Source organism: Vulpes vulpes, chromosome 1, assembly GCF_048418805.1.
Source record: "Vulpes vulpes isolate BD-2025 chromosome 1, VulVul3, whole genome shotgun sequence".
In the NCBI taxonomy this organism is placed as follows: domain Eukaryota; kingdom Metazoa; phylum Chordata; class Mammalia; order Carnivora; family Canidae; genus Vulpes; species Vulpes vulpes.
This window is the reverse complement of record NC_132780.1, coordinates 136,554,681-136,570,390: the sequence shown is the minus strand read 5'-3', so window position 1 is coordinate 136,570,390 and position 15,710 is coordinate 136,554,681. Positions and strand designations below refer to the sequence as shown.

General features: G+C 36.5%; 1 protein-coding gene across 1 annotated transcript in view; it reads right to left on the bottom strand.

Annotated features, from left to right (window-relative positions):
* The window catches only part of DNAH8 (dynein axonemal heavy chain 8), a 335,946-nt gene that overhangs the window by 249,904 nt on the left and 70,332 nt on the right, over positions 1-15,710 (bottom strand). Inside the window, exons 20-22 of the mRNA XM_072746190.1 lie at positions 12,197-12,303; positions 5,203-5,278; positions 4,117-4,312 (exon numbers count right to left, since the gene is read on the bottom strand). Coding sequence (XP_072602291.1) covers positions 4,117-4,312; positions 5,203-5,278; positions 12,197-12,303 — 379 coding nt within the window. The remainder of the gene's footprint in view (positions 1-4,116; positions 4,313-5,202; positions 5,279-12,196; positions 12,304-15,710) is intronic.

The following is a 15,710-nucleotide window of genomic DNA, read 5'->3' as shown; positions in this document are numbered from 1 at the left end:
TCTAGATTCACTGGATTTCCTATGCATGATCTTTAAAGTAAGGACAATCTTAGTCTTCCCTTCCAATTATCTCATTTTTTATTGTCTGATTTCTTCAACAAAATAGAAGTGATGATAGCAGGTTTCCTTGTTTTATTCTTCATTTTAATGGGAAATAAATGCTTCTAAATTTTTCCACAGATACCATTAGCAGAAAATGCTTCATAGTCCTAGTGTTTTAGGAGGATATGTATGAGTAACTAAAATATATCATATATACAACAGCATATACAAAACAGTAGTTAAAGAAGAATATGACATATATAAAACATCCATTAAATAAGAAGGAAAATAATTTCAATGTATTCAACACCCAGATTAAGGAGAGCATGGTGCTAATATTTCAGTAGTCTTCTCTAGGCCCTCTTCAATCATATATTCCTCTCTTTCTCCCAGAGGTAACAACCAAGATCCTGAATTTTCTTTGAAGGTAAGCCAACATGCTTACCTCTAAACAATATATTATTTAACTTTTTTAAATAATAAATTTATTTTTTATTGGTGTTCAATTTGCCAACATACAGAATAACACCCAGTGCTCATCCCATCAAGTGCCCACCTCAGTGCCCACCACCCAGTCACCCCCACCCTCGCCCTCCTCCTCTTCCACCACCCCTAGTTTGTTTCCCAGAGTTAGGAGTCTTCCATGTTCTGTCTTCCTTTCTGATATTTCCCACTTATTTTTTCTCCTTTTCCCTTTATTCCCTTTCACTATTATTTATATTCCCCAAATGAATGAGACCATATAATGTTTGTCCTTCTCCGATTGACTTATTTCACTTAGCATAATACCCTCTAGTTCCATCTACGTCGAAGCAAATGGTGGGTATTTGTCATTTCTAATGGCTGAATAATTATTTAATTTTTTTAACTGAGCACTAAGCACAAACCTAGTTGTAAAGGTAAGAAGAATGTTCTCAGGAGAAAAAAACAAAAGCTAAACAGTCTGCATCTAGTTTGGCTTCAGCTTTCCTCCAAATTTACAAAAGCCCTTTTGGGGGGAAGCCATGTGGTAGGATCATAGGTAAGTCCTATCATTTATAATCTGGAAAACACAGGCCTCATTATAATCAGAGCATCTGGCAGGTCTATGTTTATGAGCCATGTAAAGGAGTCCAGCAGGAATATGGCCAGAGCAGTGGGCTAATCTTTTTCCGTGTTTTTTTTTTAATTCCTTTTAAACATTTATCTATTTATTTGAGAGAGAGAGAGAGAAAGAAAGAGGTGGGGGGGCGGGGAGCAGAGAGATAAGGAGAGAATACTCAAGCAGAACCCCTGCTGAGCATAGAGCCAGACACAGGGCTTGGTGCCAGGACTCTGAGATGATGACCTGAGCTGAAATCAAGAGTCAGACGCTTAACCGACTGAGGCAGCCAGGTGCCCCTAATCTTTTTTCCTTCAAATCACAATTCCTTCCCTCTAGCTTCCAGTAGCAAGTCAAAGCAAAACACTTCCAAAGAATGAACTGAGTTTCCTCAACTGACCTAGGTCAATAGGAGTAGTTCGCAACTTCATCAGCATATGTGAAAACAAAAAGCACAGCCAAGAATGTGGACCAGACTTACCCAGGCATTCAGTCTTCAAGTTAAAAGACAGTATAATGTCATCAGGCATTTTGGTGAAGGCAGTAAAAACTCATCTATCTCTTGAGTCAACTGGTTGCCCTCTCTGCTTATAATACAATTGTCATGGTGTATTCATCTTTTATCATTCATCTAGGAATTCCCCTCACCTCTGCTATAGTTCATTCCCATTTCCAATATCATATGTCTCCTTTTTGCTTGTCTTCTTGCTTTGTTTTCTCATGTGGAAGAGTACACCTTTAATAACTTTGTGACAAAGGGTGCATTGAGGGTACATATTTTAAGGCATTGCATGTCTGCAAATGTCTTTATTATACTGAGTTGATAATTTGACAGAAAATAGAATTCTTACTTGCAAGGTTGCAGTTAAGTCCAAAGGCTCTTGCACCTAGTGGTTTTTAAATTAGCCTGCTATAATAATAGAAAGATACATGGAATGAACTAGGGAGAAAATAAAGAATAGTGGCAATTATTGGACCAAAGGTCAGAGAATTGAATTCTAGTTCTCTTCCCTGGATTCCTTCCCAGCCCTATCACTAGGTTTGTGACTCTGCACAAATTATTTAACATCTCTGAAAAAAAAGATGGAACTAATAGCTCTTTTGCCACCACTTTTATGTGTATACATAGACCTCACAAGTTTTCTTTCCCAGACCTCCTTGCCTCCAATTTTCCAATGTTGCTCCTTCTAGGTCCTGAACAACCAGTCCAGCCACTCATCACTGTCCAAGAGTCCATGTATATCTTTGCTTCAGACATTTCCATCTTCTTTAAAAGGATATGCTGCTTAAAGCTCTACCTACTGGGGAGAATTTCCCTTCTTGCTGTCCTTAAGGGCAATTCCTTTTAGGCTATAGTGTGGTAGGAGTCCATTTTTAGCTTACACCAATGTATCAAACCAACTCAAGATAGACTGGGTATAAGATTTTTCATCCTCCATTAGCTGGTTGTAGGGAATACCCCCTGAGACCACAGATCTAATCAGAGAGAACAGTGTTAGTGCAACATAGAAAGGGTGTATGGAGCCTGGGCCATCTATTCATGTAATTTGCATGGTATTTTATTGTTTTTAATTTGCATTTTCCTGGTTACCAATGGAGATGATACAGTTTTAGAAAAAGTATTTGACTTTTTTTTTAGATTCCACATATCAATGAGGTTATGTGATATTTGTCTGTGTCTGGCTTATTTTATTTAGCATAACATCCTTTGGGTTCATCCTTATTGTCACCAGTGGCAGGATTTCCTTCTTTTAAGGCTGCATAATATTCCATTGTCAAAAAAAGTCAAACTCATAGTAACACAGAGTAGCACAGTGGTTACCAGAGGCTGAGGAGTGGAGGAAAGGGGAGATATTGATCAAAGGGTACAAACTCTCAGTTATATGATAAATAAGTTCTGGAGATTTAATGTACAGCATAGTGACTACAGATAATACTAATGTCTTATACACTTGAAATTTGCTAAGAGAGTAGATTTCAAATCTTCTTACCACATGCATACACCAAAAAATGGTAACTGTGGGAGGTGATGGACATGTTAATTATTGTGATTGTGGTAATCATTTCACAATATATACCTATATCAAGATATTACATTTATATCCTAAATACATGCAATTTTTACTTATCAATAGTTTGGCTTTTTACACAAAAGTGTCCAAAAATGTACATGGAACTTTGGGTCAGTGGCTTATCACACTGATAATTACTTAAGGGAATAGCTTATATGTACTGAACGTACAAAGAACACATGACCTCAAACTTCTAAGCACCATGTTCCAGCAAACTAAGTTCATTGCACCAAATACAATACCGAAAGTAGAATTAGTACCAAGTCTTCTTATAATTTTTCTTTGAATCTAAGATTATGATAGAACAGTGATAAAAATCCTTGTTCTCCTATTTCTAAACTCTAGATAGAAATGTCTGTATGTTATATTTATGATGGAGGATGGAGAACACTCATTTTTTATTTTTAATGCAAAATTTAACAAATAGACATGTAAAAATGACTAATCAGCCATAAGAAAGAATGGAATCTTGCCATTTGCAACAAGATGGTTGGAGCTAGAGAATATAATGCTAAGTGAAATAAGCCAGTCAGAGAAAGACAAATACCATATTATTTCACTCATGTATGGAATTTAAGAAACAAAACAAATGAAAAAGAAAAAAAAAGAGACAAACCAAAAAACAGACTCCTAACTCTAGAGAACAAACGGTTACCAGAGGGGAAGTAGGTTGGGGGCTGGGTAAAATAGGTGAAGGGGATTGAGAGTACACTTATCTTGGTGAGCACAGAGTAATATATGGAAATGTTGAATCATTACACTATACTCCTGAAACTAATATAACACTGTATGTTAACTACCCTGGAATTAAAATTTTAAAACTCTATATGCTGTTGTACCCAGGAAGAATCACAAAGATTGTTGACTAGTTGTTATAATTCTAGGATTCTATTCATCTGAGATTTGTTTTAACATTCTTACTCTCTTCCTTCTTCCCAGGTTTTGCTGTATTTAAATGGGTCACTTCAGTAGTAGTACGGCTGGGGCTGGTGACAGCAGGCTTTATGTGACGGGTCTGCTGTTGCCCCCAGTGGGCCACTCCTCTGCTGACCTCCAGGGTTAGCTGGATCATCCGGTTAATGGCTTGTTGAATGTCATCCAAACTAGGAACCATTACCTGTGGAGTGAATAAACAGATTCCTGGTACTGGCGGCACACGCCACCCATCCCTCTGCTTCTCACCAACCTGTCCCCCATTGGGTAGGAAAGCCTCAGCTGGCCCAGTGGAAGGTTGCTTAGAGGGAATGGGTGTTAGAGGAGGGTAAGCCACGTATTCTCCCTATCCTGAGGTTTTCCCATTTTTTCATTTCCTGCAGGCTAACAGGTCAAGCATAGTACTTGTCATCCTTTCCCTGTGAGGGTGGCTGGATATAGCCAGAAATTGTGGACTATGTGTCGGAGCCCAAGAAGCAAAATGACTGAAGAAGCTATCCTGCCAACGTTTGGACTTCAGTTCTCTGAAATGTGCCAAATAAGCACAGAAGCTGTCTTCCAGGAGGCCAAACCGTGTAGGTATAGATAGTGGTAGATGAGTCACAGATTGTTCCTGCCCAGCCTTACCCCGTGGCCCCTCACAGAGTGCACCTCAGTCATCCTGTGTGACTGGAGTTCCAAATGCCAAGTGACAGCTAGGATGGTGGTAGATATAAGTGCCAGGAGAAGGCACAAGAATCTCTGTGCTTGGGGCATAGGCTCTTCCTTTCTTTCTCTTCTGCCATTCTTGGTTACCTCACAGTTTTGTGTTTGGGGTAGGGATTTGGACTTCTGACATGGACTATTTAGATAATTTAATGCTTAAAGAAAGAAAAAGCAAGAATATTTTTAGAGTACTTGCTAACGGATGGCTGAATAGATGCTTAACTGATCTCTTACACTAACCTTCAATACCCCATGAACTATGCAGAGAATTTTTTACAATAGATAAAAAAATAATGTTCCAATTTTTGTTAAATACTGGGGTGAAAATTACCCAAATGTCATTGTATTAACTTGAATATTTTAACTTACCACATTTGGAATCGCAAGGTGTACTTCAGTTTTTATAAAGGAAATAACATCTTCTGATCGTCTTCGTCCATATTGGCTGGAATAAGATACACGTGTAACTTATAAAACTTAACCTAAAATTTCATAAAATTTTGAAATGGTAGCTATGCTAACATTCTCAGTCCTAAAAATAAAGACCATTTTCAAAATACCAAATTACATGGGGAATATTATTTATAATGAAATCATACATTTCAGAGAACTAAGGAAACATGATGCTTTAATATTATTATAAGTGAAATATTAGTCTTCTGTACATTTTCTCATATTCTAATGTTGCTTTCTCTCAGTAATAACCATTTAATAATGTTTACTAAAAGCATATCCTAGGGGCACCTGAATGGCTCAGTCGGTTAAGTTCTGCCTTCTGCCTTGGTCATGATCTGGGGTCCTGGGATTGAGCCTTGCATCAGGTTCCCTGCTCAGCTGGGAGTCTGCTTCTCCCTCTCCCTCTGCCTTCCTGATTTGTGATCTGTCTCTCTCTTAAATAAATAAAATCTTAAAGAAAAAATAAAAAAATAAAAGCACATCCTGTTCCTAGCCCTGTAAGAGATGCCAGACAAGATCACCAACAAAAAATAGAGCTTCATATACTTTTTTATATACACTTTTTTGCAAGATTATACAAGAGATTTCTGGCCAAAGCCTTCCAAAAACTGCTGTTTTGTTTTGTTTCAGGGGGAAGGGGTGGTGAGCAAGAGGAGAAGAAGAGAGAGAATCTTAAGCAGGCTATACACCCAGCACAGAGCCTGACACAGGGATCAGGACCTAAGCCGAAATCAAGATCAACACTTATCTAACTGAGCCACCCAGGTGCCCCTAAAACCTGCTTTTTTAAACAACATACTCATGCTCAGACAGAAGTACATACATACAGACACATGAGCACAAGTAATAAAGAATACACATCAGAGCTGCAGATTAGTTTGCTTATCTCCACCTTCTTTGACCTCTGTCCCCATCTCAAACAAAATTATAATAAATGTTTTATTGCTCTCCATAGCAAGAAATTGCTGTTATACTGAAAAACAACATCTCCATTTACAGGTAAGCAGATGGGGGAGGGGAATCATAAGAAAGATAAAGCCTTTGTAGTTCAACCTGAAGGCCCAGCTTTAGCACACTGATAAACATATTATTGCAAGGAAATCTTCGAACCAAAAGCAAGCAAATAAAGGGGGAAAAACCTCTGATTCATAGTCTGATTGTGAAATCCAAAATGCAACAATAAAATCAGTGTATTTCACTGTATTTAAAAGGACACAATCCCAGGACAAGAAAGAGTTTTATAAAGCAAAAACAGCCTAAGCAACAGAGGCAGTGAACAGCACACTGGATCATTCAGTAACTTATTTGACACATTACAGCTTAAAGAATTCTCTAAAATTTCATATGCAAAATACCAAAAGATAGATACTTCTTAAAGAAAAGGTAAAAAAGATAAAAAAGAGTAATGTTTACTGAATGTTTAATGTATGCCAGGCACTTTTCCAAACACTTTCCGTGAATTAACACATTTCATGCTCACATTAACTATGTAAGACAGATCCTATGATTAATTTTTGCATTTTGTGTATAAAGAAACTAAGGTAGAGAGAGGTTGAGTAACTTACAGAGGGTCACTCAGCTCAGAGATGCTTTACTACCTCAATGCAGCCCATGAATTCTACGTATGGTCAATTAAAGCACAGCTCTTCCCTAACCTTAAGAAAGAAACTGTTTTATCATCTTCAAAAGATTCTCTATGTGCCTGAAAGGATTAATGAGAAAAATTACCTACACATAAACATAAAATTTGTGAATTTCCAGGTTAAAAGGGGAAATCCTGTAAGCATCAAAACAACAGGGTGTTACTTAGCTGGATTAACAGATCCAGCTTTCAGAACTCTGTCTGAAAGTGGAAACAAAAGAAGCCAACAAAACAGTATTTGCAAGGGTGCATGGGTGGCTCAGTGGTTGAGCACCTGCCTTTGACTCAGGTCGTGATCCTGGGGTCCTGGGATGGAGTCCCACATTGGGATCCCTGCGGGGAGCCTGCTTCTTCCTCTGCCTATGTCTCTGTTTCTCTCTCTGTGTGTTTCATGACTAAATAAAATCTTAAAAAAACAAAACAAAACAGTATTTGTAGAGTGTGAGAGAAAGAAAATGTGATTCGAGCTGACCAAACTAGCACTCGTGTGTTAGGGTAAGAAAAAGACATTTTAGACAAAGAAGGATGTTCAAGTATTATGCTTATGTATATCTCTTCAAAAATTGCTTAAATACTGCAGGACTTGTAAGTCAATGTGGCATAGAGAGTTCAGACTTCAAAAACACCTCTTTGTGTCAAATACCTAACAATCATGCATTGAATATAAAGGACATGAGAGTGCTCATATACCAGGTTAGTATCTCCATTAACCAGAACAAGGTCAGGAATACATAAACAGGGTTGTAGCTGGGAATTAGGCAGTGACAGTAAAAGGTTGACTCCTGCAGACCATAGGGCACTGAAAGTACTCCGTATGAGGTAGGACCTCAGCCTGGTTTGGTACCGGAAGCCAGAAACTAAAACGATGCTCCTCCACTTATAAAGAGGCGAAGTGAAAACAAAATATAGTCCATGTCTGCAGCTACATCTCCAGAAGATCTGAGCCTGGGGTGATGAAACAAATCCACAGCATAACCAGGAGGTGATTAAGTCAGGCCACTTGTGTGCTCCCTAGCTGACCCTGCCATATCCCCAGTATCTCTTAAGGGGGCAGTCATCATGAACAAATAAGACCTGGTTCTGAGATGAATGGATAAAGAAGATGTGGTTTATGTATACAATGGAATATTACTCAGCCATTAGAAATGACAAATACCCACCATTTGCTTCGACGTGGATGGAACTGGAGGGTATTATGCTGAGTGAAATAAGTCAGTCGGAGAAGGACAAACATTATATGGTCTCATTCATTTGGGGAATATAAATAATAGTGAAAGGGAATAGAGGGGAAGGGAGAGGAATGGGTAGGAAATATCAGAAGGGGAGACAGAACATGGAAGACTCCTAACTCTGAGAAACGAACTAGGGGTGGTAGAAGGGGAGGAGGGCGGGGGGTGGGGGTGACTGGGTGGCGGGCACTGAGGTGGGCACTTGACGGGATGAGCACTGGGTGTTATTCTGTATGTTGGCAAATTGAACACCAATAAAAAAAATAAATTTATTATTACAAAAAAAAAAAAGACCTGGTTCTCTACTCAAGGTTCCCAGGATCATGGGAGACAAAGGTGAAACTCCCAGATAGGGAGGTAGGGGGGAGAGAGAAAACACACACACGCACACTTACACAGGCACACGTGCACGCACCCACACTTCTCACTCAAAGAGGTCCTTGTAAACTAAAATCCCCATGGGCACGAATAAGTCTTTCAGTAAGAAAGAGGACCAAAGGAATTAATAATTGAAACAAAAACTCACTCCATAAAATCAGTGTATAAAAGAATGACAAACTCTAAAATAAGTATTTTGAGAATTTTCAAAGAGATAAATGAAGGCTATCTTCTCCCAAAATAATAAATAGTGTAAATTGAAAAGGAGAAATGATACAGTATCTGGAGAATAAGAAAAAAAAGTATTAATTGAAATATTTAAGATGCAAATGATGAGATCATCTTTAGACTAGAAAGAGAGCTATGTGCTCATAATGTAGCCCAGAAAGGCAAAAAAGACAAAACATGTGACAGAGTAGTTAGCAAACTGGGAGGACAGACCAAAATTCCATGTCCAGTGTCCCCAGGACAGTTCCAGATTAAATCTGTCCTGACACTTCATCTGGATAGTGCCTCTTCACTCAAAAGGGTGTCCTGGTTGGAACAATAAATCATGTGGTTAATCTACTCAACACTCAATTATGAGGAGTTCCGTAAGAATAAGGAGTTTCGTAGGGGAATGAAAGGAATGTCCCAGAAGCAATAACTGAAGAGGAAATTGCTGAGGGTTTTCCAGAATTAAGGAATGCTATTTGTCCTTAGTAAGAAAGTACACACTGAGAACAAAGCAGAATTAAATAAAGACAAATCCACACATGGAAAGAAAGTTACAGAACATCAAGGATAAAAAACAATCTTCAGTTAGACTTACTGCAGACTTCTCATCAGCAACCATGTAAGTCAGAAAAAGTGAAATACTTTTTCAAAGTGCTGAGAGACAAACAAAAATTTTTTATCCAACCAAACTGTCCTGAGAGTATGAAAGCAAAAAAGGCATTTTTCAGACTTCAAATGAAGAATAAGAGAGTTTACCCTTCCTATATCTTAAGGAACCAGTGGGATACAAGACATACATAGAATCAGAGATTTTAATAAAATATGCCAGTAAATAAATTATTTTTAAGTGTTCAGAAAAAGGTAAAAACTAAAACGTCAAGCAGCAATAATGAGGTAGGTACAGTTCAGTGAGTAAAGCACATCAAGGCCCTTGTAGTTAGAAATAAGACCAGAAAACTGAATAACCATAGACAGTATTTTTTTTTAAGCTGGAGCAAGATATACAATAGTCTCAATTTAAGGGTAACTACTTAAATAACTGAAGTCCTGTAAAGAAAATAAAAGGAAAATATTATCCATCCCAAAGATAACTGAGATAATGAAATGAACGAAAGAAAACAGATACTAAAAAGAATACATAAAATGAAATGTCATAAATTAAGTGTAACTACATAAAAAATCATAATAAATGTGAACTAATTAAACTCTTTTAAAAAGCAGAGATAATCAGATTGAATAAAAATAATCAGGCATAGGGGTGCTGAGGTGGCTCAGTCTGTTAAGTGTCTGCCTTTGGCTCAGATCATGATCCTGGGGTCCTGGGATTGAGCCCCATTGTTGAACTCCCTGCTCAGCTGGGACACAGCTTCTCTTTCTCCATCTACCCGAACACCCTCCCTTCCTGTGCTCTCTCTCTGAAATAAATAAATAAAATCTTTAAAAATTATAATCATCATCAGGCATATGATGTTTTTAAGAAATAAAACAAAAAAACTGCCCAGTAAGGTTGGAAAAAGGGCTAAAAAGTGATATACCAAAAAAGCTGGTAAAGTAAAATTAATAACAAACTAAAAACCATTTGAGTAATTAGGATTAATATACAAAAGGAATAAAATAAAAAGTAAAAAATACGTCCTAAGCAGATTTCACTACTATGGCCTTGCATGCACCTAACAGCATTGTCTTAAAACACATCAAACAAGAACTGATCAAAACAGAAGGAAAATTTGTCAAGTTCACAGTCATATTGGGAGATTATAATCATGTGATTAAATTAAAATTCAGCCATAAATAGCCAATGAATAAATCCAACAAAAATGTACAAGAATTTTACACAGAGAATTATAAAACTTCATTGAAAAATAGTAAAGAAGACTTATATGGAGAGGTAATCCATGATTCTGGATGGTAGACTCAATATCGTAAGGATGCTGACTCTCTCCAAATTCACCTATAGATTCAATGTAGTTTAAATAATCCTCTCAAAGAAAAAAGTAATTTTCAACAAACTTTGTTTAGTTAATTAATGAAACATATGGAAAAAATATATTCACCTCCTACCTCACAGTAAACACAAAAATCAATACTATGTGGGTTAAATCCCTAAGTATAAAAGACAAAAGTATAGAATTTTAGAAGACATTATGAGGTAAAGAACAATTTCTTATAAAAGACATAAAAAATCACAAAGATCAAAAAATTTGAATATTTTCCAAAAAAGTTGATAAATTTTAATACTTTAAACTCAGTAAAAGACACCATAAAAAAGAATGAAAAGAGAGGCACAACAGGAAGAAGATACATGCTGTATTATCATCAACAAAGTAATATATCAAGAACATCCATGAATAAGTCTAATCCAATAGAAAAATAGGTAAAAAGAAATAAATGAAGAAAGGAAAGAAGGGAAGAAAGACAACCCAGCCAAGATAAGACAAGAGAAAGAAAAAAAACAACATTTCAAGGAAATGAAGGCACAAATGGCTCATAAACATGAAAACATGTTCAACTCATTAGTAACCAAAAAAAATGATCAATTCTTTTTAAGAAAATGATCATTTAGGGATCCCTGGGTGGCGCAGCGGTTTGGCGCCTGCCTTTGGCCCAGGGCGCGATCCTGGAGACCCGGGATCGAATCCCACATCAGGCTCCCGGTGCATGGAGCCTGCTTCTCCCTCTGCCTATGTCTCTGCCTCTCTCTCTCTCTGTATGACTATCATAAATAAATAATTTAAAAAAAATTAAAAAAAAAAAAAGAAAATGATCATTTAAATCCCAGTGAGATGCAACTTCACACCCACTTGCTGGTAAGAATTTTTTAATTGAACAATATCAACTGTGTGCAAGGATGAGGAGTGATGGGGACTCTCATGCTGGGCATCACATGGTAAAGTGAGGCATGCACATACCCCAGGGCCCAACCATTCCATTCATAACAAGTGTAGGAGACAGGTACAAAAATGTTCACAGAGGCTTTATTCAGAATAGCTCAAACCCAAATGACCATCATCAGTAGAATAAACAGATTATGTATAATGAATTATATCAACATAGATGGATCTCAAAAACATAATACTGAACATAGTTCAGATACAAACAAAATGAAGTGATACATTGATTAGGGATACAAACATGGTAAACTGCAAGGAAAATTAAGACAATAATAAACATGAAGTATGGGATAGTGGTTACGTTTGGGTGCACAGAGAAAAGCCTGGTAAGGGGACCAATAGTGTTCAACGTTCTTTGTCTTGGCCTGGGTGCTAGGAATATGGTTGTTCATCTGGTCGCTGTTCTTGAGGTACTACACATATATTTTCATACAGTTTTATCATAAATGCTATTTGAATTTTATAATTTTTAAAATAATAAAAATAAGAGATACTATTAGCATTATGTTATGACAGTATTACCAGGCTTATTTAGCATATCATCAACTTGCCTTAAAACAAATATTCTTTTTTTCATCGTGTCCAAAGATAACCGTGTAGCTTTTTGAAGACTGTCTAGTAATTGATGAGAGAAAAAAGCATAGATTTCTTTACATTCCTGTAACAAGAAATAATATTGATAGTTGGGTTCAATATGGTGTTATAGCAAGATCACCCACCCACCAATGTACCACAGCAGTCACAGTCATGTTCTACACCAGACTTAGTGTCAGGCCCACTCATTGCTGTGCTACAGCCACAGTTCTGCCACAATTGAAGGGCACACAAAGCCCACATAAGGGATACCCTTGAGTGCCTAGTTCTGATGATGAGGGAAGACTGAACTTCTGGGCATAAGGCCATTCCTTTAAGTCTATGAGACGTAGCAGACGTACCTAATACATAGAAACAAACACATGAGAATTAGGCAAAATTAGGAGACAGAGAAATATGTTCCAAACAAAAGAACAAGGGGGGAAAAAAACTCAGGAAAAGAACTAGATGTAACAGAGATAAGCAATCTACCTGATAAAGAGTACAAATAGACATAAAGAGGCTCACCAAACTTGGGAGAAGAATGGATGAACATAGTGAGAACTTCAACAAAGAGAGAGAAAATACAAGAAAATACAAACTTCTAAGAGAAGTTATAACTGAACTGAAAAATACACTAGAGGGGTTCAACAGCAGACTGGATGAAGCAGAGAACAGATCAGTGAGCTAGAAGACAAAGCAGTGGAATTCACCCAAAGCAGCAAAATAAAAACAGAATTAAGAAAAGTGAAATTATCTTAAGGAACCTTTGGAACAACATCAAGTGGTAAAAGTGCTTATAGGGAACCCAGAAGGAGAAGAGAGAGAGAGAGACAAAAAGAGCCAGAAAAATTATTTAAAGAAGTTAAGGCTAAAAATTTCCCTAGTCTGAAGAAGGAATTAGATATCCATGTGCATAAAGCACAGAGTTCCAAATAAGATGAACTCAAAGAGATACACACCAAGACACACTGTAATTAAAATGGTAAACGTTAAGGATAAAGGAGATAATCCTAAAAGCAGGAAAAGAAAAACAATTTGTTACATACAAATAAAAATCTTTTAAAAAATAAAATAAAGACACTAGAAAAAGAAGGACAAAAAAATCCCAAAATTGGTAGAAGGGAAATAATATATATGAGTTAAACTAAATGAAATAGAGATTAAAGGAAAGCAATTTAGAAAAGGTCAAAGACACTAAAAGCTGTTGCTTTAAAAAGATAAACACAATCGACAAACCTTTAGCTAGACCTAAAGAAATAAAACCAGAAGTAAAAGAGAAGTTACAACTAGAAATACAAAAGATCATAAGAAACTACTACAAACAATTATATGCCAACAAAGTGGTCATATTAGAAGAAGTGAATAAATTCCTAGAAACACACAATCTTCCAAGACTGAATCTTGAAGAAATAGAAAATATTAATAGGCCAATACTATTCAGGAGATTGAAACAGTAATAAAATACCTCTCAGGGTAGCCTGGGTGGCTCAGCGGTTTAGCACCGCCTTCAGCCCAAGGCATGATCCTGGAGACTTGGGATCAAGTCCCATGTCGGGCTTCCTACGTGGAGCCTGCTTCTTCCTCTGCCTGTGTCTCTGCTTCTCTCTGTCTCTCTCTGTATCACTCATGAATAAATAAAATCTTTTTAAAAAAAAACACTCTCAAAATAATTCCAGGACCAGATGACTTCACCAACAAATCTAACCAAACACTGAAATAAAGATTTAATACCTATCCTCCTCAAAACTTCCAAAACATTGAAAAGGAAGGAAGTCTTCCAAACAGATTTTACAAGGCCAGTCTTACCTTATACCAAAACCAGAAAGAACACCACACAAAAAGAAAAGTATACCTCAATATCTTTAATGAACATAGATGCAAAAATCCTCAACAAACTATTAGGAAACCAAATTCAACAATACATTAAAAGGATCATACACCATGATTGAATGGGATTTAGTTCCAGGGATGCAAAGATGGTTAAATATCATATAACACATTAACAAGATGAAAGATTAAAATCATATGTTAATCTAAATAGATACAGAAAAAGCATTTGACAAAATTTATCATCATTTATGATAAAAATTCTCAACAAACAGGTATAGAACATAATAAAGCCCATATATGGCAGTCCGATAGCTAACATCATACTCAATAGTGAAAAACTGAAAGCTTCTCCTTTAAGAACAAGAACAAAGCAATGATGCTCACTGTCCCCACTTTTATTCAAGATAATATTGGAGGACATAGTCATAGTATGTAGGCAAGAAACAGGAAGTAAAACACTCAGTATTTGCAGATGACATGCCGCTATATATAGAAAACCCTAAAGATGCCCACCAAAAAACTGTTAGTACTAATAAATGAATTCAATGAAGTTGCAGGATGCAAAATAAATACACAAAGAGTTTATTTCATTTCTATATACTAATAACAAGCTATCAGAAAAAGAAATTAAGAAAATAACTCCATTTACAATTGCATCAAAAAGAATAAAGCACCTAGGTAATAAATATAAGCAAAGAAGTGAAAGATCTATGCACTGAAAACTGTAAGACACTGATGAAAGAAATGAAGAAATCACAAATAAACAGGAATACAGTCTGTGCTCATGTCATGGAAGAATTATTATTATTAAAATGTACATACCCAAATGCCAACTACAGATTAAATGTAATCCCTACCAAAATCCCAATAGCATACTTCAAAGAAACAGACCAAATAATTCTAAAATTTGTATGGAACCACAAAAGATCCCCAATAGCCAAAGCAATCTTAAGAAAGAACAAAGATATCATGCTTCCTGATTTCAAACTGAACTAAAAAGCTACAGTAATTAAAATAATATGGTATTGATTCAAAAACAGACACACAGATCAATGGAACAGAACTGACTACCCAGAAATAAGCCCACTTGTATAAGAACAATTAACCTGTGACAAAGGATCCAAGGATACACAGTGGAAAAAAGAAAATCTCTTCAACAAACGGTACTGGGGAAACTGGACATCCATGTGCAAACAAATGAATTCAGACCACGACCTTATACCAGGCACAAAAATTAACTCAAAATGGATTAAATACTTGAATGTAAGGCCAGAAAGCATAAGATTCCTAAAAAAAAATATAGGTGGTAAGCTCCTTGACATCAGTCTTGGTGAAGGCTTTGTGGGTCTGATTCCAAAGGGAAGCAAAATAAAAACAAAAATGAACAAATGGGACAATATAAAATTGAAGCTTCTACACATCAAAGGAAACCATCATCAAAATGAAAAGGTAACCTACTAAATGGTAAAACATATTTGCAAGCCATACATCCAATAAGAGGTTAGTATCCAAAATATGTAAAGAACTCATACTACTCAATAACAACTAGACACCTCAATTTTAAAATGGGCAGAGTATCTGAATAGACATTTCTCCAAAGAAAACAGGCCCATGAAAAGATGCTCAAATTTGCTAATTATTAGGGAAATGCACATCAAA